Source organism: Arabidopsis thaliana, chromosome 3 (genome assembly GCF_000001735.4).
Source record: "Arabidopsis thaliana chromosome 3, partial sequence".
Taxonomy (NCBI): Eukaryota; Viridiplantae; Streptophyta; class Magnoliopsida; order Brassicales; family Brassicaceae; genus Arabidopsis; species Arabidopsis thaliana.
In genome coordinates, this window is record NC_003074.8 from 5,675,873 (window position 1) to 5,699,227 (window position 23,355).

The window sequence follows — 23,355 nt, forward strand, 5'->3', positions numbered from 1 at the left end:
CAAAATTTTAGGATACATTCAAAGACAAAAGTGTAGTCCAATATTTTGTCTTTCTTTCTTAAGATGTCTCTTTACCTTGCGAGTTCGGTCTCTTGACCAATTTGTGTTTTTTAAATCGACATTTTATATAGTTTTGCATTAAAATAGCGTTTCTTATAGTTTAAACTTTAAAATCATGTTTCACACTCAACTAAATTCTTTAGTTTTTGATATTATAAACTCAGATTTTTTTCGTTAACTTAATGTTGATCAATTTAGTAGTTAAAATTATGTTCTTCTCTCAAAACTTAATTTGAGAAAACCCCGAAACACAGTAAGGAAATCATTTCATCCCATATCTCTAAGTTATCAATTATTACATTGTTATTTGGTATATAAATTCAAGTTTTCTTTGGTAAAACATTATGGAAGACGCAAGTTGTTATACCAAAAAAAAATATTTTTTCTAGCTAGTGATATGATTATGAATTTTATGTGTGCTAATTAGTAAAGAGGGAATATATTATATTGGCTATTGATTACACCCTTTCTGCGACAACATATATTGGGAATATCTAAACACATACTCGTTGAGTTGTCGAAGTTTATATCACCACATCGTGCATGCAGTACTAAATTTCAAAGATTATAGCTTACCGAAAATAGCAATTAAACGTGTGAGATGATGTAGGTATACATTGGTTTTTATTAATAAACGACTAATCGTATGATATTTCTTCAAAAAAAAAGTTGCATGGATATTATTGGACAAATTATATAATGTTAGAATCATACACAGTTGAAACTACATTTTAGGACCCGGGTTTACGATCAAACCTAGGGACAATTCAAATTGTAGAATAAAGTAAACGCATTATTAGCGACTTTAAATATATAGAAAAGTGCAAAATAAATAGGAGGGGCAAGATCAATAAAACTTCTTCTATAAATAGAGCTGCATGGGGGAAGACACTTTATCACATCCAAAACCAAAAGCAACACAAACACACACACCAAAAAAAAAAAAAAAAGCATTTACTTTTAACTCAAGCATGGCAATGTTAAAGAACAAACACATGACCGTCTCATTGATCTTGGTGTGTCTCGTTGTGGTGTCTCCAATGGCTGAGGCTCAGCTTGGTCTTGGTGGTAGTGGTGGTCTTGGTGGTCTTATTGGGGGTCTTGTTGGGGGTCTCGGTGGTCTGGTTGGTGGTCTTGTAGGGGGTATTCTCAATCTCGTCAATATCAATGGGGTTGTCTTTTGCTCTCTCAATGGTGCTCCCAGTGGCACTTCCACTCCTGCTTTCGCTAGTAAGCTTTCCATTCTTCTACTTTCACCTTTGATCAATCATGCAAAACCAGCCCAACAAAAATTGCTTAGGTTCTGTTAACCAGGCGGGTTTTGTTGTAGATTATGTCAAATATACAATCGTACAAATGATATTATACAAAACAATTGCTTAGAATTCTAAAAATGCACGAATTTTTTTCTTCTATTGTTCCTACACACTCAAAGTTATAAATTCAAATGGAAGTATGAGTTAACCTACAGATACGGACTAAGATAAAGATTCACGAAATAATTAATATACAGTTTAATAAATTTCTCAACGTATATATATATTTACTAATTCTAATACTGCAAACCAACAGATGCAGGAGTTGAGCTCCAGTGCGGAAGGCAAAACAGGGTCGTTTCAACAGCGACCACGAATGCTGCCGGATTATTCTCGCTTCCTACGGACTCAATTCAGATGTTACTTTCCACACTTCTCTCTGATTGTCGGGTCGTCGTCACGACCCCTCTCTCCACCTGCAACGCCAACCTCCCTTCCGTTGGCAACCTCGTCTCACGGTTAGCCATGATCGGCAATAGTCTCACCGGCCTCCTCAACATCATCAGTATCATCCCTGCCGGCTTTGGTCTTCTTAACTGATTCCACACTCTATACATACTCTATGTTCGGTTACAGTGTGTTTCCCTTTTGTTATATGTTTTGTAATCATGACCATTTACGTTTGCTTGCGTATGCATGAATAAGGTCTATATAGGGCTTATGTCTCAATCTTCAATGTCTTCTGTTGTCACTTTCTTTTTCCAGGGTTTGCATGTCTAATGCTTTTGTTATATGATACAAACAATTTCCCTTTCCAAATATATATGTCAATTGCATTAAATGAATGGTTGGGGTGAGTGTACATGCCAAGAAGTAAATGTCAACAGAATATATGCAATGATTATTGAGTGAACAACATGCATTCTATTTAAGTCCATAGACTGATACAAATATATATATACTAAACAACATAGTCTAGTTTTGCTCCGATTGATGTAAATAACAAAAATTCTAGCTCCCTTTTCTTTTTAGGATTTAGTTTGCCTAATGTGTAATTGGATTAGCTTATTAATTAAAAAAAAAGTATATAATTTGTAAACGATAAATATTAAACGCTCAAAATACAATGATTCTTTAAATTTAAATTTTGAAACTCTTGCAGACCAACTTGACGCGCCAAGTCTCACCTCCGTCTTCACTACTGTCCGCGGTTAGTTTTTTTGTGAACTGACGTCAAAATCTAACCTCGTCGGTTGAAGTTAGAGCCTTCTACTAAATTCAGAACTAGAAAGTCTATAATGAATTTTAGCAGAGTAGTAACAAGAATATCTTCGACTTTGAATTAAGAATCTCACCCCATTTACTTTGCTTCATGGGATGAGATTCACTAGTATAAAGATGCTTTCTCTTGAAATCTCTCGGAGTCTCTGACAACAAAACTTACTAGGAGGTTCTCTCTTTTGAATCCCATCCGGATAAACTACACGTTATTCCTCTGAGTTGTCTCATTGTAGCTCATACGACTTGTTGTTGTAAAGGTTTAAAAAAGGGCTTGGAAAGTCCTACGTGACGCCATGCATGGTGGGTACAGTAACTATGACAGTGATCTTACATCTTTAGACAGAACTCACAGAAGTGACCATTACATAGAGAAAATGTGGAAGGAGCTAGAGAGCTTGGACCTGTTTTACAAGTTTAGATGTCTGTTGTTTCCTCTGGGCAAGAAACATTGGTTTTAAACTGTAGAAGTTTGGAAACCGGATGCTTCGATGGTGGCTGGTGTTTCCCTTCTTCTTCCTAATTCCTTGGTCTTTGAAGACCCGCCTTTGGGTTGATTTGGTTATATAAGAATTAATTTGGATACATTTTAAACCCCCAAAGAAGAGAAGTTTTAGATACATGCAATATTCAAAATGGTGAGTATTCTTGGTTTTTAATTGAAACAAACATGTTGATCATAAAATAAAATTTTGAAACAAACATCAAAAATTCAAAAGTATGAAACACCACCTAGCTAATTGGCGAGTTTTAGGTATATGAACTCCTTAATGTAATAGTGTAGGTATTTAAAATGAAATAAAATAAAAAGTTGTAAGAAAATTTACTGGGCTAGTTAGGAATATAATTTCTCCTTGAGCCCAAGAATATTTGTTTGGGCTGATACAATGTAAAAGATAGGGATCCAAAGAGAATGAGACTACATGGCTGCATGAGTAGACGAGATTTGATTTGGGCCAATAACGGGAATATCAAGAAGTTGTAAACATTGTTACAGACATTATTATCCCTGAATGTTGCAGTGAATCTGTTTCAAAATCTATGAGTTCATGTTCTTCTTCAATAGCTAGGTCGACTCGAAATAATTCATAAAAACATTTAAAATAGAATCATGAGTATTATGCACTATGTAACTCCGGATCCTTTCTATTTTTATGGAATATTTAGATATGGAGTTTTTATAAATTAAAATTGGGAAACAAATATTTTGTTAATACTATATCAATTGCTGGAAAAGATAAAGCTAAAACTCCGTTTAATTAAAGACAAAATAATTGAATAAATCATCATTTTCTCGTATTAGTGCAAATCTAAAAACCTATTAGTTTATAAACATAGAAAATCTACAAAACGAAAAAAAAATATCATCGTTGTTATATTTTTTTCTATAAAATTAGACTAATTAAACAAAATAGAGAAAAAAGCATTTCAGTCATTTTATAAAAGAAAATAAATAAATATAATGATGTGATACTAATTAATAATTTGACTAATTGTTAAACTTACACTCGATCAATATAAGTTTTAGCCAAATTGCATTAGTTGATGCATGAACTTTACGAATATTCGTTGTATGTAAAGATTTGCACAACAATATAGTATAGATTTTATATTTGGATCGTAACCGTGTGGCATAGTAATATGACTGTTTTTCTTATTGGTGGCGAATTTCAGTTTTCATGTAATTAAACTTTGGAACGTATGGTGTAAGCTTCCAAAACAATTGATTAAAATTACAAGAGCCCATGAAGATCGAAATCACTCTTCTCCAATAGCCAAAGCAAACGCCTAGAAAAATACCCTGCAAAATTCAACAAAAGTCGAAAGAAAATAAGATACTAAGAATGAATAACTTAAGTAAGCATGACATGAATTCAACAATGCCAACACGTCTGCTTCTATATTTCAGAGAAATCTTAATCTGGCCTCACCACTAGAAGCGACAACGAATTCAGAAATACACAATTTTCACCATTTACTTGAGTTTCTAAGTTACTACTTACTAGTTACTACTATTAAAAGTTATTGCGAAAAGTTTACCTATAGGGCAACTTGATCGAGATACGACTAATATATACAACTTGATCAAAGTCGAATAATATAAAAAGATCCCATGGACCAATCTGTTACATAAGATGGCTGCTGAATTTTTTCTTTATCCAGAGTCTACTTATTTAAGGTTGATTTGTTTTATATATAAGAAAATACATAAGGAGGAAAAAGGGCATCAAAACTATAGTCCAATTGTTTGATGGAGTATTGGTTTCACTGTATCTTTTTCTTGAACAAAAACTTTTAAAATGCATTTGAAGATAAAATTATATTAGTCCAATATCGCGTCTTTCTTTCTCAAGCCGTCTCTTTAACCATCTTGTGTCTTGCGGGTTCGAGCTCTTATAAGTGCATCAAACAAATTTCTTTAAGATTTAACCTCAAAATTTATCATTCTACTATGTCTTTTTTTAGCATTTTCCTATTAATAGTAAATAGTACTGAAACTATATAAAAAACATTTGGAGACAATATAAATAGAAACGGAAAACGGCAAATGATTAAAAATTTAATTACAAGTACGGTATGGATAATTCTTCAAGTTATCGATTATTGTATGTTTATTTTGGTATTTGAACTTCAAGATATCTTGGTGAAATAATATGGAAGACATCATTGTTTTACCTAATATATATAATTAATTGTCTTCAATGATATAAATTATATATAATGTGTAGGGGAAAATAACATAAAATAGAATGATTGCACACCATTGAAATTACATCCTAGGATCCGGGTTCACTACTAAACCCTATGGACGTTTTCACTTAAGTATATAAAAACAATAAGGTGTATAAAAAAAGTAAACGAATCATCTAAAGATATAACTAGAGCAAAGTAAATAGGAGGGGAGATATCTATAAAACTTGTTCTATAAATAGAGCTGCATAAGACAGTACTTTATCACATCCAAACCCAAAGCAACACAAACAAATATTTGCTATCTACTCTATAGTTTCATATACAAGTAATCCAAAAAAGATGGCAGTTATCAAGAAACACATAACCTTCTCATTGGTCTTGTTGTGTCTCATTGTGGTGTCTCCAATGGCTAACGCTCAGAGTGGTCTTGGTGGTATCAATGTCCCCATTATCAATGGGGTTCTCTTTTGCACCATCAATGGCGCCCCTCTCAATGGCACTCCGGCCCCGGCTTTCGCTAGTTAGTTGTCCATTCTTAACCTATACTATATATACGAACTAATAAAAAGATTCACGAAATCATATTTATCTTAATGACGAATATTCACAAAAAGATAATATTTATGATCTCTTTGTTGACATACTAATTTAATGGTGCAAATAACAGATGCGGTCGTCCAGCTCCAGTGTGGAAACCTAAACAGAGTCGTAGCAGAAACAATTACGAACATTGCCGGATTATTCACGTTTTCTACAAACGGAATTCAGATATCCCTTCCCACACTCCTCAACGATTGTCGTATCGTCGTCCCAACCCCTCGCTCCAGCTGCGACGCCACCCTCCCTTCCACCGGACAACTGATCTCCCAGTTAAATCTCGTCGGCAGTATCGTCTCCGGCCTCCTCAACATAGTCGCTATCCTCCCAACCGGTTTTATCCCCACAATCTAACTAAAACCAAACTATAAGCATAATTAATGTTCGGTTACAGTGTGTTTCCCTTCTCTATATATGTTTTGTGTCATGACCATTTACGTTTGTTTGCGTATGCATGAATAAGGTCAAGTTTCTGTCTCTGTCTTTGAAATAAAGCTCTTGTAAAACTTCTGTTTCCAGGGTCTTGCATGCATGTATAGTGCTGTAATGAAATGTAACAAATAATTTCCCTTTCTATCCCTAGCTATATATATATATATATATATATAAATATATATATTTTTTGGTAAACTGTTAAGTAAGCGTCCAATATATATTTGCTTTTATTTCACCTTTATTTTTATTTTACATCGAGTTTATCGAGTTTCGTATTTATTACACAAGTAGGAGGAAAAAATAAGGACAAGTTTAATTAGTGATGTAGCGTCTATCTTCCTATTTCCTTTTACGTCTTTTCCTTTTCAAGTTCGTCTTTGTTTTTGGGCTTTCGTTTTTGTTATTAGGTTTTCTTTAAACTGTGTCGGCTATTTGTTGCTTTAGCCTCAAGTTTCAACAAGGGATTTATTCTTAAGTTCGTATAAGTACTCTTAAACTTGTAAGAGATACGGTGGTTGTTTTGAATAAGAAAACAGAGAAGCTTTTCTCTATCTCAAGTCTTTGAATTCTCCTCTTCTCTTGATCTATTGATACTCGAGAATACTGAGAACTCTTAGCTACGGTTGCTAATTCCGTGATCCATCGATACTCGGAGTTTCTAACGTATTTACCGCTGTATTAATTAGCTAGACTTCAAACCGACATTAACTGTGTTAAGAAAAAAAAACTGTAAGTAATGCTTTTCGCAGCCGCTTTAGAGACATCCCTATCTCCTTCGCTAATTTGCACACTTCGTACGGGCTTCTCTCCTCTCTCTCTTAGATCCTTTCGTTTTCTATCCTAAATTCCAACAGTATTAATCCTCATCACTTTTATGGATTTTAATCTCCTTGTTGTTTCTGTAAATTATCGACTCTTTCTTGTTTATTGATTACCCTATGTACTAGTGTTGGGAAATAATTAATTAATCTCCTAATGATGTGGATATTAATTTGATCTTCTCTTCTGCTGTATTTAAGAAACCTTTTTACGTTTATATCTTTTTTTAAAAGCTGAATTGCTTATTCATTATCCTCTGAATAATAACAATATAGCTGACAGTAATTAACAAAGCAGTGTAATCGGTGAAACTATGGCTCTAATGGACGAAGAGATCAAACGACTGTTCCTAGTCCAGAGGACATTGATGCAGATGCTGAAGGATCGTGGCTACTTAATCGACGGTTCTGAAATTACAATGACCCTAGAAGAGTTTATTGAGAAATATGGCGACAATATGAAAAGGAGTCTCTTGTTACTCTCAAAGCTAAGAAAAATGATGACAATGATAAGGTAATGTATAATTAAGTATGATGTCTCTCAATGTATTTATACCTATAAGAAGATATGGTTTGCATTGTATAAAACTGCTAAAACGCGTAATTTCGTGTGTTTGATCTCGTCTTGAGTTGTTTTGTAGCTTTATATTTTCTTCCCCAATGCTTCCAAAGTTGGAATTACGGAGATGAAGAAATACATAGACCAGTTAAAATCGGCAAACGTTTTCAGAGCAATTTTAGTGGTGCAAGATATAAAGGCATTTTCTCGCCAGGCTCTGGTTTTTTTAGGTGCGGTCTATCCAATATTTCATATTGAAGTTTTCCAGGTAACTAAAAAAACAAAACACATTTTGATTTTTGTTCTCTTGATCATCACAAAAGCCTAAACCATGATTGAGTACTGTTGGTTCAGGAGAAGGAATTGATAGTGAACGTTAAGGAACATGTTTTTGTTCCTGAGCATCAAGCTCTTACTACTGAAGAGAAGCAAAAGTTTCTAGAGAGAAAGAGAACCAGGTTTGTAGTTTTTTTGCACATAGAAATAAAGTATTGTTATTAGTTTTGGGTGATTAAAGATTTGGAACCTGTTGGTGTTGTTAGCTTCCAAGGATTCACGTGACTGATCCAATTGCGAGATACTTTGGACTAAAACGTGGCGAAGTCGTCAAGATCTCTCGACTGAGTGAAACATCTGGTCGTTATATTACTTATCGCTATGTTATATAACCAAAACCGTTGACAATGATTTATTTATGACCTTGTTTGGGAGGCGTTATAATGATGTATGCATGATTCAGGCCTAGCATTATTCCAATAATGGTCATATATCTCGATTAAGAAAACATAGTGTGACCAAAAAGTAATCATTGAATAATGTTTGCAATGTAAACTTAAAACTGTCATATCCGGAGAGAAAAAAAAAAAGAAAAGAGAATTTTTTTAATAGCTAGGACACAGTCAAAAACCAATACTCAACCGAAAAAAGAATCGAATATTTATTTTGTTTGTCAGGATAAATTATTTTAGAAATTTTGATGGGTAAAAGACGAGGTTAAGCGAGGAGAGGTTGATTTGGTATGAGGCCTTCTTCATCTTCTACAATTGGTTCGGCATTTCTGTAATAGGCATAAATTAGGAGTTGCATTATCCCAAGAAAGAATCCCATTCCATTTGGCACCTACACACACAAAATACAAATTCGTTTAAATATTATGATAAAAACAAAAAAAATCTCGCTTTCTTTTTAAAAACATTTGATACCAAAATGATACTTACTAGTAGAAACATATCGTGTAGGAGTAAAGCGTAGACACCCCAAATCGCGCCGTTCAGAAAGAGGAAAAATGACAACCAAAATGGCATAAACTGCACACTTCTCGTCGTCACAACCGTTTTCTGATATGATCAAAATGAATTAGATAAACGCGTATACATCGAAATGACCATCTAATAGTGATAATAGATACAATGACATTGATATTTTTTTGGATAAAAACATGCTGAAAAACACTCTCCATACAATTTCTGTCTCTTTTAGTGGTGGTTGGTTTACTTATTGCTGAAAGGAAATATAACATTTATAATATATAACAGCCCAAGACCGGTCCATGGTAGCTTAATGAAGCAACGTCCTTGGGCCCTCAGTTTAAATACAAAACCAATAGGCTCATTTAGAAGTTTAGTCGTTTAGTATGCAATAATTAATATTTGCATATATTGTAAGAGAAATGAATAAGCTATTTTAAATTTAGTTTTCTACGACAACCAGCCACAAACCTTTTGAAAGCAAGCAAAGTAGAGTTATTGGTATAGCGTATATATTATTGTCCTTCGTAGCAAGTGTGTATAAGATATTAAGATAGTGTGATAAAGAGAAAAAAGAGAGACTTACAATAGCTGAAAGAGGAGAACCATACATGATAATGTTGAGAGTAGCACATATGAAACCCATTGAACTAGAACGCGAGTTTGCATCTCCAAACAGAGTTCTTGTTCCCGCAATCGCGATAACTGGGAAACACACGTTCAAAGCTAGAACCACAACAACTGTTTTCAACTGAAAAATAAAATTGAAATCAGAAATCAATTAGTTTCAAATGAAACGCGTTCAAGCTAAGTATTCTAGTCTAATTTATACTATTATAGTATTATATAGCAAGTAGACATAATCTAAACTAACTTATTGATTAAACGTCATAATTAAAATCTGCTAATCAGATCTGAATCTGAGTCACCAATGTTATCTCTAATATAAATGATCTGGGGCCATCAATTAAAAATGCATATTCAAACAAATTTTTATATCATATCAATATAATATATCATATAAAAACACATAATAAAATCTCACTATCACATATAATGCAAACTGAAACTATATATATAATATGTATAGGTGGAAAGAAAACTTACGAATCTGGATTTGGGGACAAAGAAGAGGAAAATGAGAACGTAGATGGATTCAGCAAGAGCACCAAAGCCATTGACAGTAGAAACCAAGTATTCACCAGGTGTCACTATTCCGTAATATGTCCATAACGACGAGCTCATTAACGTGCAAATGTACGGAAAACACTCGTATTCCTCCGTCGATCTCCGCTGCACTATCCTCCAAAACGTCTCCCTAATTATCATTTTAATGTTTAACTTAATTTCCCCATTTCTTATAGTTCAATCAAATGTTACAAATTAATCAAGATCATATGTAGAAAGAGAGAGTTAACTCACACAGGGGAGAGGAAGACAAGCACCGATATAACATTCCCTGCAACGATCATATATATAAAAATAACTCATTTTATAGTATAAGTTACATAACTTTGTGGGTATATGAAATATGTAGATGATAATAAACACGTGCAAATAAAATGGTCATGTTACCTATGACTCCGACATAAAAACTCAAGTCTGCCATCTCTGAGGATGGGTTTCTGAGGAAAGTAGATAGAGAAAGACTTGAAATAGGATGAGAGAGATAGCAAATTATAAGGACGCTACTTTGTGTTTGTCCGGTCCACATATCGAAAGACAAATATATATATGTGATTTAATTTTGGTAAAATATTAATGAAATATAAATTCTCTTTCAAGACAGCAAAATGAACAGAACATTAATGCTAGACTAAAAGAGCTCGTGTAGCATGTGAATATTTGATTAGGATGAAAGTCGCGTCGTGCATAGCTTGTTCTCACTTTTCAGGTTGAATAATTCTTTTTCTTCTTTTGTTCTTAATTTTTAATGACCTATTGGAATTGAAAACAGTGATTTAATAAAGATTTGAACAGTTGTAGTATCACGAGAACATAATTAACGGACATCGACCGGTAATGTGAACTCCACTCTTAGAAAACTTAAATAAATTAAACTCATATTAAGAAAAAAAAACAGCTTGAACTAAAATAACACATACCTCTGACTTCATGCTTGAACATGTATATAGTAATATATCAATAAGAGACATTATTTTGCTAATCCTAAACTTAAAAAAAAAAATCAAAGTTAAACAGAAATAATAGACATAGAAATTAGATGGATAATTCTAAATAAAATACCACATTTTATGGTTTGTTTTCTAAAACTACTAGTATGATCCAAAAACTCCAAAAATACTATAAAGTTTAAGCTTAAGAATGAGTATAAGAGAGGTTCACAAAAAAAAAAAAAGATTCCTACAGGAAAAAAAAAATCTAAAATAGTAATCTTGATTGGTGATATAGAACTATCAAGTTTCTCTATATGGTTAGATCAAATTTTCGAGACTTGATCCTTAACATGTTTTCACAAGTTTTGGTTATTTGATAATTGCTAATGTGAGTCATGTAGAAAAAGTTAAACTCTACATACATATGCCCTCATGCCCCTTCTATGTGGTGATTAGCAAAATGTTAATTTTTTAATTTTAGGCTTAAGTAATCAGTTTTATTGAAAATCCACGTCATGGTATCCTACTGTCTAAAATTCGTGAAACACGCGGTTGCTAAATTATTTGCAATAGGTCCAAATAGTTTAAGTAGTTTTCCAGTTTTGGCCAGTAACTTTCAAAGCTTTATTTTATGACCCTTTGGCTTTGTCCAACCGGCCTCGCTAGAAACCCTTCCATTTCCATAGTTGCATTATATGGGCCAATAATGGGCCATATATCTCGATTATGAAAACATAAGTTTCGGACCAAATAGTTTTAATCACTGAATGTTGTAATGTTGTAATCACTGAACTCGGTAAGTAACTCAGTCAACAACAAATCTTAAAGAGAGAAAAAGAAGAGTCTTTGTGATTGTTGACTTGATTGACATAAAAATGGCGACTTCGATGATTCAGAGATTGTTCAAACAAGGCACAAAGATCGTCGGCGTTGGACTCAATTACGCTTCTCACGCCAAAGAACTTGGCAATGCCCTCCCAAAGGTACCAACTTTACTTCTATCTTCTTCACATTCTTTTGTTTTCGAAAGTTGCCGCGTCAATTGAATCAGGATCGTTGATTTGTAAGAACACAAATGGGTCTCGATTTAAACCCTCTGTCTGTGTTTGTGTTGTGATTTGCTGGAAGTAGGACCCGATTGTGTTCTTAAAGCCAACTTCGTCGTACCTGGAAAACGGTGGAACAATAGAGATCCCACATCCACTGGATTCACTTCACCATGAGGTGGAACTTGCTGTAGTAATTGGACAGAAAGCAAGAGATGTCCCAGAACGGTTAGCCATGAATTACATTGGAGGTATTTTTACTAGCCTGCTTCATTTTCTTACAAGTAACATCAAGGATATGAGATCGTAGAATAATGTGAACCTTTTTGTATGTGATGTTAGTTGTGTTGTGGTATGTAGTCTTTTATGTTAGATAGCGATAAGCCAATGTTTGTGAGTTTGTTCTTCATCTTAGTCTTTATATCCCTTTTTAATATGTAAGGTGTTCTTGTTTTCTAGGATATGCGCTTGCTCTTGATATGACTGCTAGGGAACTCCAAGTTTCTGCCATGGTAGAGAACCACTTGTCTTTGTTATCAATGGATTTGTATGGGTTTGTACATATACATAGTTCCCACTAATAATAATCTTAGTGCATGCTCGAGCTTTGCCATTTACTAATTGATCTGTCCTGTGTCCTTTACGGTCTTTATAAGCTCGTAAGCCATAATTTGGTTGAGTTTCCCCTGTGGGATTATATCATATGTTTGCCAATTGATTCCATGTTTCTATCCATACTTTCCTGTAAACAGAAATCTTAAATTTGTGTTGTGTTTTCATCAATGTTTTAATGCAATTTTTTACTTAAGCATATATCATCATGGGGTGTTTAAATTCTCGTCTTCAGGCATCTGGTCTCCCATGTACGCTTGCTAAAGGACAGGATACCTTCACCCCCATCAGCTCCGTTGTAAGTCATGATCTGACGCCTGTTTCTCAAAATGCTAGTTTCACCAAACCATGTGACGATTAGCATTATAGTTTATGGGAAATGTGTTACGTTGAATGGATCCAATTATTACGCTTGTCCGGGATCACAGTATACGCAGCTAAGGTCATATAGCAGATTGCTTAGTGTTATTGCGTCCACTGGGATTTATGTATTACTGAGACTGGAATGCTTGTCGTCACCAGTTGATATATAAATATGCGTAACAAACATAGCCCATTAGCTACTGATAGCAAACACACTCTTAGCCTCTTATATTAATTTTGGTTTGTTTTATCTTGTTATAGCTACCAAAGGCAATGGTGCTGGATCCCAATAACCTGGAACTCTGGCTAAAGGTTTGGCTTCTCATGCTCTCTTGTCATAAGCTACGCTGTTCCCTTTTAGAATCTCCCATAACAGGTAGATGATGAGACAAGACAGAAAGGTTGGACAAAGGATATGATCTTCAAGGTCCCATATCTCATCAGCTACATAAGTTCTGTAATGACCCTTTTCAAAGGAGATGTCATATTGACAGGTAAAATATTTGTTTTCCCATATATTTTGATTAGTCTATAGCTGAGATAACATTCAAGATAGTATTGTTAAAATAAAGTTGGTGAAATGTGTGTATATAGGTACACCAGAAGGTATAGGACCTGTAAAGATAGGTCAGAAGATAACCGCCGGAATCACCGGTCTTTCTGAAGTTCAGTTCGACGTCGGTAGGCGGCTAAAGCCATTGTTGAGATAGTATTTTGTGAATCATTTGTTGTATAAACTTCATTCATAAGAGCATTTTTACTTAATTTCTCTTGCTGACCTTTTTGTAATGATACATGTTTAAGATTCTTCAATCAAAATATAATCTCCACATTAAGCAGAGTTTAAGTATCTAATTGAATTAATACAAATTTTATAATTAATTAAACGATTACAAGTCTACGCGGCGAGACTCATGTTCGTATCTCCGTCGCTGTTCTTCCACAAGTATACGAGAGAAGTTAGGTTTTCGTCTTCTTCAAGCTCACCTCCACCATTTCTCTGCTCTTCTTGTTGTATAGAGTTCGAATTGCGCAGTGAAATGACTCAGAAGACATAGATTGTGAATGCGTAGATCCATTGCGACTGGGTTTGCGTCGATAGTGAAGGGATTTCATCTTCATAGTCATAGACATCGTCTACAGATAAGTAACCCTAGAACTGCTGCTTCCTTAAGCCTTTGTGGTTTCTGTTTCTGGATTCGAGCTTTTTCTAGTTACCGAAAGATTTTGAGAAACGGTCTTCACAATCTTCAGTTTAATGATGCTCTTGATTTGTTCACTCGTATGGTTCACTCTCGTCCCCTTCCTTCAATTATCGATTTCACTAGATTATTGAGTGTTATTGCAAAGATGAATAGATATGATGTTGTGATTTCTCTCTTTGAGCAAATGCAAATCCTGGGGATTCCACCTCTTCTTTGTACTTGCAATATCGTTATGCATTGTGTTTGTCTATCTTCTCAGCCTTGTCGTGCTTCGTGCTTTCTTGGGAAGATGATGAAACTTGGTTTTGAGCCTGACTTAGTCACGTTTACTTCTCTGCTTAATGGTTACTGTCATTGGAATAGAATTGAGGATGCTATAGCTCTGTTTGATCAGATTTTGGGAATGGGATTTAAACCTAATGTTGTGACATACACCACATTGATTCGCTGTCTTTGTAAAAACCGACATTTGAATCACGCGGTGGAGCTTTTTAACCAGATGGGGACTAATGGGAGTAGACCGAATGTTGTTACCTACAACGCTCTTGTTACCGGTCTTTGCGAGATTGGTAGATGGGGTGATGCTGCTTGGCTTCTGAGGGATATGATGAAGAGGAGAATTGAACCTAATGTAATCACTTTCACTGCGTTGATCGATGCGTTTGTGAAAGTGGGGAAGCTTATGGAGGCTAAAGAACTGTACAATGTGATGATCCAAATGTCTGTGTATCCTGATGTTTTCACTTACGGTTCACTGATCAATGGGCTTTGCATGTATGGTCTCTTAGATGAGGCTAGGCAAATGTTTTATTTGATGGAAAGGAATGGTTGCTACCCGAATGAAGTGATTTATACTACTCTCATACATGGATTTTGCAAGTCTAAAAGGGTAGAGGACGGGATGAAAATCTTCTATGAGATGTCGCAGAAAGGAGTAGTTGCAAACACAATCACTTACACCGTTCTTATCCAGGGTTATTGTCTAGTGGGCAGACCTGATGTTGCCCAAGAAGTTTTCAATCAGATGAGTTCTCGTCGTGCGCCTCCAGATATTAGGACATACAACGTTTTGTTAGATGGTCTTTGTTGTAATGGGAAAGTAGAGAAGGCATTGATGATATTCGAATACATGCGGAAGAGAGAGATGGATATTAATATTGTTACATATACCATCATTATTCAAGGGATGTGCAAGCTTGGTAAGGTGGAAGATGCTTTTGATTTATTTTGTAGCCTTTTCTCCAAAGGAATGAAGCCTAATGTTATAACCTACACCACAATGATATCGGGATTTTGTAGGCGAGGCTTAATTCATGAAGCTGATTCGCTGTTTAAGAAAATGAAAGAAGATGGGTTCTTACCAAATGAAAGTGTGTACAAGTAGGTGCCAGCGTAAGCAGAACTCATGAGGAGTTAAGGTTACTTCGATGCTTTTGATCTCAAACATATGACGACAGTACAGCTGCAGTTTGGGGAGAGGAAACACAGGTTATAATACATGTTGCATATTAGGAAACTTATATATTGCATTGGATAACTGAAATTTTAACCTCCACTCTCTTGTTGTAAATGGTAAATTTGCAGGTGCAACAAAGAGTGTTGCCATACCTCGTCAGCTACATAGGTTCCGTAATGATTCATTTACAAGGAGATGTCATTTTGACAGGTATTTGTTTGTTGTTGAAGATTCTTTCCATCGTTGAGATTCCGCATTGAACCAGAGTTGTAGATTAGATTACTGAAGTCGAACATAGTATTCTTAAGAAAGCTGTTGAATGTATAGATAGAAGACCTGTAATGATTGGTTAGGCGGTATTGCCCTTGTTCAGTTCGATCTATGTAGGCGTCTAAAGCCATTGTGCGAAATAGTGTTGAACTATCGTTCTGGACTATACTGATACAAAAGAGTTATACTACAAAACAGTGCAACTGGAACGAGATATATGTAACATAGAATAATCATTTTATACCAGTTGAGGAAACATTGTACTTAATTATAACTGGGAATGTCTAAAGGTAACTTATGAACTTCTATCGACGGCACAGTGGTCAGATTAACTTCCACCGAACAAGTTTTGGATTCGGAAAAAACAATTTGAACTGTGGACGACAAGCACGAGCCAAGTGATATTTATTTATTTATTTTACCGACTAAAAAAATCTTTGTAGTAATTTAAAATTTTCAATGCAGAAAATATTATGCTAAATTAAAGTGAATATTTGATACTAACTAGTTGACCCGCAAATATAATCTTAACTTTATCATATTGTTGTGATACTATTTACATATCAAAGTATTAAATCCCATTTTCCCTGTAATGAGTATCTATTTATCCCTTTATCATAAAATAATAATCCAAAATACGTGCTCTCTTAATTTATAGAAAAATAAAAGTTAATAACTATTTAGAACCTTATGGTAAAAAAAAATACAAGTAAAAGTATATCTCTAAGCATTTTCCCTTTGAAATTTTCAAACTAATTAAATAGTTACCAAAACAAAAAGAAGAAGGGCAGAATAGTCAAAAGAGAAAACTCGCGCGTCAACGTTGGCGTCGTCTTGCCAAACTTTGCCAATAATAATAATTAGACTTCTGCACTTTCTCACGAACCTCTCTGTCTCGTCCATTACTTAAAAACCAAATCTTTCATCATCTTCCTTCACCAGTTGACTCTCTTTCAATCTATCTCTGAATCTCTCACTCTCCTACCCGAAAACCATGAACTCCAACGACCAGGATCCGATTCCGTTCAGACCCGAAGACAACAACTTCTCCGGTTCCAAAACCTACGCCATGAGCGGCAAAATCATGCTAAGTGCAATAGTAATCCTCTTCTTCGTCGTCATTTTAATGGTCTTCCTCCATCTTTACGCTCGTTGGTATCTCCTCCGTGCTCGTAGACGTCATCTCCGTCGTCGTAGCCGTAACCGTCGCGCTACGATGGTTTTCTTCACCGCTGATCCTTCCACCGCCGCAACTTCCGTCGTCGCTTCACGTGGACTTGATCCAAACGTTATTAAATCTCTTCCTGTTTTCACTTTCTCCGACGAGACTCATAAAGATCCGATCGAATGCGCCGTTTGTTTATCGGAATTCGAAGAGAGCGAGACGGGTCGGGTTTTGCCCAATTGTCAACATACTTTTCATGTTGATTGTATTGATATGTGGTTTCATTCTCATTCCACTTGTCCTCTTTGTCGATCTCTCGTTGAGTCTCTCGCCGGGATTGAATCAACGGCGGCGGCGAGGGAGAGGGAAGTTGTGATTGCGGTTGATTCTGATCCGGTTTTGGTAATTGAACCGAGTTCTAGCTCTGGATTGACGGATGAACCACATGGATCTGGATCTTCTCAGATGCTGAGGGAAGATTCCGGGAGAAAACCGGCGGCGATTGAGGTTCCGAGGAGGACTTTTAGCGAGTTTGAAGATGAGTTGACTCGGAGAGACTCGCCGGCGAGTCAGTCGTTTAGGTCTCCGATGAGTCGGATGTTATCTTTCACTCGGATGTTGAGTAGAGATAGAAGAAGCGCTTCGTCTCCTATCGCCGGAGCTCCGCCGCTATCGCCGACGTTAAGCTGCCGGATACAGATGACCGAGTCAGATATCGAACGGGGAGGAGAAGAGAGTAGGTGACTTGTCACGTGTTGGTGTCTGATTGGTTTAATGTTAACCGGGAGTAAAAAAAGGAATTACTACAAGTCAACAGGCTTTTGTCTAGGTGTTGATTTCGGCGCCCAAGGACACGTGGCGTAAACTGAGCTTCCAGGAATCAATATTCACCGTCTATTATGATTAGATAGGTTAGATAGATTTGTGTAACGATGTACAAAGTCATCTACAATATTGAATCTATTTCCATTTATTTTACCATATTCTTTTTTTTTTTATAATTTTCGAAGTTCTACAAACTCTTTTATGTAAAACACAATCCAATGGTCATAATTGTGATAAAGACTTTGCATAATTTTTCCTTTATTTATTACCGATTTAATGTCTTCACTCTTCACTACTTAATTATGAACACAATTCGTTATTTCCCTAACATTAAACAAGAATCGAACGTAAACACAATTCACATATTTTATTGCAAGCATTCTTAGTAATAGTAGTGATCTAACGTAATGTGTCATCATGTTTGATCGGACAGTCTATAATTTGTCTGATAAATTAAGATAAACATGCAACACAATAAGTAGTTGCCAACGATTCCATGTGACTCCGTGCTCAACACGACTGCGACTTCCGAGTTTTGACTCTTTTAGTTCTATCTTATTCTTTCACTTCAAATCTATATCATTATTCTTTTAAGCTTTTTGTCCATTCAATTGTGTGCTCTGTTTGATATATAAAATGTATTGAAATATCACTCTTTCTTTCTACGCGTTAGTGGACCAAGTCTTATGCTTCCTAACCACACCACAACGTGATATACTGATATTTTAAGATACCAACTAATTCTTTTTTTTTTTTTTGGCAAAGTGATACCAACTAATTCATGTATCCAAATCCAACAAAATGAAGTAACAAGTTACCAACTCGCACTATCTCCAACTCCAATCATCAATTTGTTTTATCATTTGAAAAAAAAAACAGAATTTTCTGTTAAGACGTATGCGTGAACAATCTCAGTTTTTGATACAATTTTGAAGACAAAAAAAATACTATACATAACCCACTAGTTACTTAAAAGTTGGTAAAGCTACATAGAACGACGTCAAGGAAGGGCAATTTAGGTAGATGCATATGTTGCTAACTCATACAAGTAGAAGACAAAAATATCAAGAGAGTACACTTTCCAGGAACTTTCCATTGTCAATTAGATGACGCAAAAAGTCTTTTGTTGATTTCCCAAAGTCCCAAAAGTCCAAAAACAGTGTCGAAAAAAGGAATTAACATGTAGATACAGTCTTAGACTTATTTGGAATGTTCTTGCTTTTTATACTTTTATATGCAACGTTTTATGTTTCTTCTTTTTTTGTACCATGTATCTACATTTATCTCTATCCTTCTTTCTTCAAAATTATTTTCTTCCTGAAAATTACTTTTCATAAGTCCATAAAAGAGTGATAGAGTAATGAAAATAAATGGACAAGTGGACAAATATTAGAAAAGTTGAAATTGACATAAGATAATAAGATAGTTAGTGGATGCAATCAAATAAGTTGAAATGGATCGAACAAGGCAGCTACATACATAACAATATGTGGAATGACATCATATGAACAAAATATTGTCAAGTTCTCGGTTCTCTTAAGATAAAGAAGATCACTTTATGAACAATTCAAAATTTCCACAAGCACTCTTTCTAATATGTTAAAAGACCCTCTAAAGTGGAATTTTTCATTGTTATTACAACATATGCTACTTCTTCTGGCAATGCCTTCATTATAACTTACACAAATGACAGTTACAGAGTTTCATAACTGACTGATTAAAATCCCATACCTAACTACACAATCTAATTTGAGTAGTCACAATTTCCCCAAAGATTTTTCGATTGAAGCAACTTCAGTTACCTCAGTTACATCGTCAGATCGACCTTTCCGTCTCTTCTTACTGTTTGGTGTGCATCTTACACCAACACCGTTGATCTTTGAGATCTTTAGCGAGACTTTCCGAGTCTGGCTTGAGACAGAACATGTGTTTCGCTTCTTAGGTGGTGGTGACTCGTGAGATTTGCCTTTGGTTATTGGGGACTTAGCTCGTTTTTGGGGTAAATGTATCCCTCTTTTCTCATTCTTCCTGTTATGAACTTTGAGCAACCGAACACTGAACGGTTTAACCGCTGTATAACACATTGGTTCGTTTGTGGAGTTCCCAGGTTTTTCCAGATCAACGTCTCCATTGTTCACCTGTGCAAATCATAATTTTAAATGTTGAGCTCTTGTTTTATTAACAGAAATAATTGTTTTCCTCTGTGACTTACCAACTGGAGAAGCGCAGAGAAGGCCCGAGCTACCTCGTGCTTTTCTTGGTCTTTCATAAGATCAGTAAAGGTCTCGACGTTTCCGCTCTCTTCAACAGTCAGTTTGTTAATAATCCTATCTCCATATTCTTGAATGTCGAAAGGAGGGTGTAGCTCCTGACCATAGAAAAACAAATACCAGTGGATATATAGACAATGCATGAGTTCTCTGACTTCAAGTAAATGGTCACAGAAACTAGGAGAAAGAATATTACTTGTTCTTCTAGGTTTTGCTCAATTTTCTGTTTCCACGTTGAAACACGAGCAGCCAGATCTGTTTGCTTCTCACTTTTAGCTATGTTAGCGAGAAGAGCATCCTACAATATAAAGAACCAAACATTTGAGCTTCCATAAGAATATAGAGCAAAAACCTAATGCGGTCTACTGAAAATTGGAACAACTGTACTTCCAACGTATAAAATCAAACCAATGGTAGTTACCAGGTGTGAGCGGCAGAGATCTTCCAAGCTTTCTTGACAATTTGATTCGCCGTTTTCAAATCCATCGTAGTTGTGAAACTCGGCAGCTCCACCATCATTCTGCATTCAAATTCAAATGAGCGGATAAGGGTTTCACATATTTCGACCAAAATAGATCAATTAGTGAAACTACTCACCATATTGAGAACATCTTCATCCATGAACGGATGTTCTGCATCATCACCATCATGCTCCCCAAAATCATGGAAGTCGCCATTATTGGCTTCATCATGGTTATCCTTGTCATTGTCATTGTAATTGCCGTTAGCACCACAAGGTTGGTTTCCTCCATTCACAAGCATCTCTCGAAGCTGACATCCAAACTATCAGTTTTTTTGGTTTGTTGCATTTCAATATTCTATAAAAGGTATAGAGAAACACAGACCTTCTCGTAATAAGGGATGTCTTGTGATGCTTGCTCGTCTTTACTAGCACAACCGTGCATTTTCCAAATTTCAATAAGCTCTGAACTGATGGGACCGTTTGGTCTAGCGAGAGGGAACATGGAAGTCATATGGTCCTTGGTAATGCTCCATCCAATCTTTTTTAAAATTTTTACTGCTCATGGAATAAAGTAGAACATGAACTAGAAGTAAGATGCAAATCGAAAGATATAGCTTCAGATATTAATCAAGAAAACAATAGCCATTTCCCAACCTTTTTTGAAAGGCTTCACTTTCAACTTCCCTGGTTCATAGGGATTCAATGGCTTCCACGGATCATCTTCGTCAGCATCTGTATCACTAAAATCCATGGCTCCTCCATATTCATTATCCATGTCAAAACCATGATCATTGTCTTCAAAAACAGGAGGCTGAGACCCTTGGTCACAATTTTGATCATTGGGACCATTCCCACATATTGGGGACAAGTGGACATTGGTGCCCTGATTCTTTCCCACAGATGACTTACGAGCACTTCCTCCAGAACGTCCAACAGATGAGTGAAAGCTTTTACGAACTGAGCTGCCTCTGTGGGCACTGTTCCTTCCTTTACCACCATAGTTATCACCTAAAAATTCATTCACCGCTACAGCATCACATGGGTCTAATAGTATAAAATCCCGGTAGAGATGTGTAGTTGCCAACTGCAAGAGATGAAAGTTAAAACGGAGTTCAAGCCCCAAGCTCTTTCTGTTTTTCATACTCTAAGAAGTGGAAAAACATGCTATACCAGATAGGATTCCAATTCTCCTCCGTCACCACTAGTATCCAAACAGTCACCTTCAAGAACAACTAGATTCGCTGGAGGCTTGACAAATTGACTTGGACAAGTATCTCCGCCAACCGAACTGTCCAATCTATTCTTTGTGTCCACTATATTATCAACAATAGCTGGATTAGAAATCTGCTCTCTAGAGTGGCACAAAGATAAAATGTCAAATTTCAGAAATTTCTCTACCTGGGATGTCATCTACATTCCAGAAGAGATCATTTTCTTCTTCATCAACCTGACGTGAGGAGCTTGCCTCATTCTCATTTGATGTACCTTTAGACTGTTCCTGGTCTCTGTTAGCAAGAACAATTGACTAATCAGAGAACCTTTCTCCAAGAATTGCTTAAGGAAAAGGAAGCAAATTTCCAAGTGAGTAACAACTAGCAAGGTGACCAAAACTAAAATTTATATGAAATCAGAAAGTGACAGCTTTAAACACAGCACCAAAATAGGAAAAAGATACGTTTTTTAGATTCAACCATGGTATAAATTTTCTTCATTTGTGAACACAAAACAAAACCCATCCACATAGAAATAGATGGAATCAAAGTTAGCCCCTAAACCCTGAGATGCTTGGAGTATCTAACACAAGTACTAATGTTATTATTCTTGTTCAATTTCACTAAGGAAAAAACAGGGAATCTAAAAGGACAAACCTTTGCTTCGATAGAAACTCCAACGTACGTAGAACTAAATTATACAAGTACTCAACTTTCTTGCTGTAAACCTGAACCGAACCCTGAAGCAGCAAAGCAGCTACAACAAAAATCGAAACCCAATTCTTAATTACCCAAAAAATGAAATAGCTTGACATCAAACGAGAAAGTTCTGAAATTGAAGCAAAACCCACACAGACCTTCAGCGAAATTCACAGGAATTTGCCCATCTTCTTCATTTCCAGTGATTTCTCCGGAACAAATTTTGAGGAGGTACTCTTCTAGCTTCTCCGACAAATCAACTTCCCAATTAGCCACCAAATCCCTCTCCGGCTGTACTGTATGAATCCTCTCGCCGCGGACTTCCCCGCCACCGTGACTGGTCATTCTCGGTGAAGACTCACGGAATTTAAGCTTCTATATGGAGAGATTGGATAATTCATATCCCTAATCCCAAACCCCCAAAAAGAAAAAGCTGAAACCCTAAAAACTCTGAATTGGGATTCCAACTATAAAGAGAAATTTCAATAGAAATATCTGATTTTGTGGTGAAATTTGAGAAATTTTTCTGGGAGACGAAGGGATTGTGCGATGTAACACGAAGATTTCAAGTGATTAGTGAAGATAGAAAGGAACTGTGAGAGAGAGAGAGAGATTGAGAGTTTTGGGAAAGAGAGATACGAATTATTTTGACTTCTCTAGATTTTCCCGCTTCTCATCAAATGCAAATAGTGTTACTATTGGGCCTAAT

General features: G+C 35.7%; 9 protein-coding genes and 2 long non-coding RNA genes across 18 annotated transcripts; 7 read left to right on the plus strand and 4 right to left on the minus strand.

Moving 5' to 3' along the window:
* The first annotated feature begins 876 nt into the window (after positions 1-876).
* Positions 877-2,227, plus strand: AT3G16660 (Pollen Ole e 1 allergen and extensin family protein). 2 transcript variants are annotated; one of them, NM_001338248.1, is made up of 2 exons: positions 877-1,290; positions 1,633-2,220. In NM_001338248.1, the coding sequence occupies exons 1-2, from the start codon at positions 939-941 to the stop codon at positions 1,914-1,916; spliced, it is 636 nt and encodes a 211-aa protein (NP_001326202.1). In that variant the 5' UTR covers positions 877-938; the 3' UTR covers positions 1,917-2,220. The 2 variants fall into 2 exon arrangements, with proteins under 2 accessions (NP_001326202.1, NP_188288.2); NM_112539.4 differs by having other exon boundaries at positions 957-1,290; positions 1,633-2,227.
* Positions 2,228-2,541: 314 nt separating this feature from the next.
* AT3G03355 lies at positions 2,542-2,895 on the minus strand. The gene has a single exon (NR_140993.1). It is a non-coding gene; the product is annotated as an other RNA (long non-coding RNA).
* AT3G03365 lies at positions 2,762-3,162 on the plus strand. Its single transcript, NR_140994.1, has one exon. It is a non-coding gene; the product is annotated as an other RNA (long non-coding RNA).
* A 2,345-nt stretch (positions 3,163-5,507) lies between these two features.
* Positions 5,508-6,490, plus strand: AT3G16670 (Pollen Ole e 1 allergen and extensin family protein). The gene is made up of 2 exons (NM_112540.3): positions 5,508-5,808; positions 5,956-6,490. The coding sequence occupies exons 1-2, from the start codon at positions 5,628-5,630 to the stop codon at positions 6,237-6,239; spliced, it is 465 nt and encodes a 154-aa protein (NP_188289.1). The 5' UTR covers positions 5,508-5,627; the 3' UTR covers positions 6,240-6,490.
* A 973-nt stretch (positions 6,491-7,463) lies between these two features.
* AT3G16680 (DNA binding / DNA-directed RNA polymerase) lies at positions 7,464-8,406 on the plus strand. Its single transcript, NM_112541.2, has 4 exons — positions 7,464-7,652; positions 7,780-7,965; positions 8,052-8,155; positions 8,240-8,406. The coding sequence occupies exons 2-4, from the start codon at positions 7,825-7,827 to the stop codon at positions 8,256-8,258; spliced, it is 264 nt and encodes an 87-aa protein (NP_188290.1). The 5' UTR covers positions 7,464-7,652; positions 7,780-7,824; the 3' UTR covers positions 8,259-8,406.
* A 38-nt stretch (positions 8,407-8,444) lies between these two features.
* On the minus strand, positions 8,445-10,672 carry SWEET16 (Nodulin MtN3 family protein). 3 transcript variants are annotated; one of them, NM_001338249.1, is made up of 6 exons: positions 10,520-10,649; positions 10,367-10,403; positions 10,052-10,262; positions 9,531-9,695; positions 8,915-9,034; positions 8,445-8,816 (listed from the first exon to the last, which is right to left on the minus strand). In NM_001338249.1, exons 1-6 carry the CDS (start codon positions 10,551-10,553, stop codon positions 8,691-8,693), a joined length of 693 nt encoding a protein of 230 aa, NP_001319571.1. In that variant the 5' UTR covers positions 10,554-10,649; the 3' UTR covers positions 8,445-8,690. The 3 variants fall into 3 exon arrangements, with proteins under 3 accessions (NP_001319571.1, NP_001325596.1, NP_188291.3); NM_112542.5 differs by having other exon boundaries at positions 8,487-8,816; positions 10,520-10,672; NM_001338250.1 differs by having other exon boundaries at positions 8,915-9,695.
* A 1,151-nt stretch (positions 10,673-11,823) lies between these two features.
* AT3G16700 (Fumarylacetoacetate (FAA) hydrolase family) lies at positions 11,824-13,924 on the plus strand. 4 transcript variants are annotated; one of them, NM_112543.3, is made up of 7 exons: positions 11,824-12,044; positions 12,193-12,358; positions 12,567-12,619; positions 12,955-13,017; positions 13,344-13,394; positions 13,459-13,576; positions 13,677-13,924. In NM_112543.3, exons 1-7 carry the CDS (start codon positions 11,937-11,939, stop codon positions 13,790-13,792), a joined length of 675 nt encoding a protein of 224 aa, NP_188292.1. In that variant the 5' UTR covers positions 11,824-11,936; the 3' UTR covers positions 13,793-13,924. The 4 variants fall into 4 exon arrangements, with proteins under 4 accessions (NP_188292.1, NP_001078164.1, NP_001327082.1 ...); NM_001084695.2 differs by having other exon boundaries at positions 13,344-13,576; NM_001338251.1 differs by having other exon boundaries at positions 12,567-13,017; positions 13,344-13,576.
* A 64-nt stretch (positions 13,925-13,988) lies between these two features.
* Positions 13,989-15,671, plus strand: AT3G16710 (Pentatricopeptide repeat (PPR) superfamily protein; the record flags this gene model as incomplete). 2 transcript variants are annotated; one of them, NM_001338253.1, is made up of 2 exons in its annotated part: positions 13,989-15,486; positions 15,587-15,671. In NM_001338253.1, exons 1-2 carry the CDS (start codon positions 14,148-14,150, stop codon positions 15,595-15,597), a joined length of 1,350 nt encoding a protein of 449 aa, NP_001325692.1. In that variant the 5' UTR covers positions 13,989-14,147. The 2 variants fall into 2 exon arrangements, with proteins under 2 accessions (NP_001325692.1, NP_188293.2); NM_112544.3 differs by having other exon boundaries at positions 14,020-15,671.
* A 257-nt stretch (positions 15,672-15,928) lies between these two features.
* AT3G16712 (uncharacterized protein) lies at positions 15,929-16,144 on the minus strand (the record flags this gene model as incomplete). Its single annotated transcript, NM_001125174.1, has 1 exon — positions 15,929-16,144. One exon carries the CDS (start codon positions 16,142-16,144, stop codon positions 15,929-15,931), a length of 216 nt encoding a protein of 71 aa, NP_001118646.1.
* Positions 16,145-16,734: 590 nt separating this feature from the next.
* Positions 16,735-18,309, plus strand: ATL2 (TOXICOS EN LEVADURA 2). Its single transcript, NM_112545.2, has one exon. It carries the CDS (start codon positions 17,008-17,010, stop codon positions 17,920-17,922), a length of 915 nt encoding a protein of 304 aa, NP_188294.1. The 5' UTR covers positions 16,735-17,007; the 3' UTR covers positions 17,923-18,309.
* A 1,139-nt stretch (positions 18,310-19,448) lies between these two features.
* Positions 19,449-23,295, minus strand: HEB2 (condensin-2 complex subunit H2-like protein). The gene is made up of 11 exons (NM_112546.4): positions 22,805-23,295; positions 22,605-22,704; positions 22,135-22,241; positions 21,907-22,049; positions 21,391-21,820; positions 21,119-21,291; positions 20,871-21,044; positions 20,695-20,793; positions 20,470-20,571; positions 20,216-20,371; positions 19,449-20,141 (listed from the first exon to the last, which is right to left on the minus strand). Exons 1-11 carry the CDS (start codon positions 22,989-22,991, stop codon positions 19,761-19,763), a joined length of 2,052 nt encoding a protein of 683 aa, NP_188295.2. The 5' UTR covers positions 22,992-23,295; the 3' UTR covers positions 19,449-19,760.
* Positions 23,296-23,355: the final 60 nt, after the last annotated feature.

Coding starts and splice junctions, on each gene's coding strand:
- AT3G16660 (NM_001338248.1), top strand. CDS start 939: ATGGGGGAAGACACTTTATCACATCCAAAACCAAAAGCAACACAAACA. Junction 1,291..1,632: donor TTCCACTCCTGCTTTCGCTA/GTAAGCTTTCCA, acceptor GCAAACCAACAG/ATGCAGGAGTTGAGCTCCAG.
- AT3G16670 (NM_112540.3), top strand. CDS start 5,628: ATGGCAGTTATCAAGAAACACATAACCTTCTCATTGGTCTTGTTGTGT. Junction 5,809..5,955: donor TCCGGCCCCGGCTTTCGCTA/GTTAGTTGTCCA, acceptor TGCAAATAACAG/ATGCGGTCGTCCAGCTCCAG.
- AT3G16680 (NM_112541.2), top strand. CDS start 7,825: ATGAAGAAATACATAGACCAGTTAAAATCGGCAAACGTTTTCAGAGCA. Junction 7,966..8,051: donor TTCATATTGAAGTTTTCCAG/GTAACTAAAAAA, acceptor CTGTTGGTTCAG/GAGAAGGAATTGATAGTGAA.
- SWEET16 (NM_112542.5), bottom strand. CDS start 10,658: ATGTGGACCGGACAAACACAAAGTAGCGTCCTTATAATTTGCTATCTC. Junction 9,696..10,051: donor TTGTCCCCAAATCCAGATTC/GTAAGTTTTCTT, acceptor TTTATTTTTCAG/TTGAAAACAGTTGTTGTGGT. Junction 8,817..8,914: donor TACACGATATGTTTCTACTA/GTAAGTATCATT, acceptor TTGTGTGTGTAG/GTGCCAAATGGAATGGGATT.
- AT3G16700 (NM_112543.3), top strand. CDS start 11,937: ATGGCGACTTCGATGATTCAGAGATTGTTCAAACAAGGCACAAAGATC. Junction 12,045..12,192: donor TTGGCAATGCCCTCCCAAAG/GTACCAACTTTA, acceptor TGCTGGAAGTAG/GACCCGATTGTGTTCTTAAA. Junction 13,395..13,458: donor ACCTGGAACTCTGGCTAAAG/GTTTGGCTTCTC, acceptor CTCCCATAACAG/GTAGATGATGAGACAAGACA.
- ATL2 (NM_112545.2), top strand. CDS start 17,008: ATGAACTCCAACGACCAGGATCCGATTCCGTTCAGACCCGAAGACAAC.
- HEB2 (NM_112546.4), bottom strand. CDS start 22,991: ATGACCAGTCACGGTGGCGGGGAAGTCCGCGGCGAGAGGATTCATACA. Junction 21,045..21,118: donor ACATCCCTTATTACGAGAAG/GTCTGTGTTTCT, acceptor TTTGGATGTCAG/CTTCGAGAGATGCTTGTGAA. Junction 20,372..20,469: donor AGCAAAACCTAGAAGAACAA/GTAATATTCTTT, acceptor TTCTATGGTCAG/GAGCTACACCCTCCTTTCGA.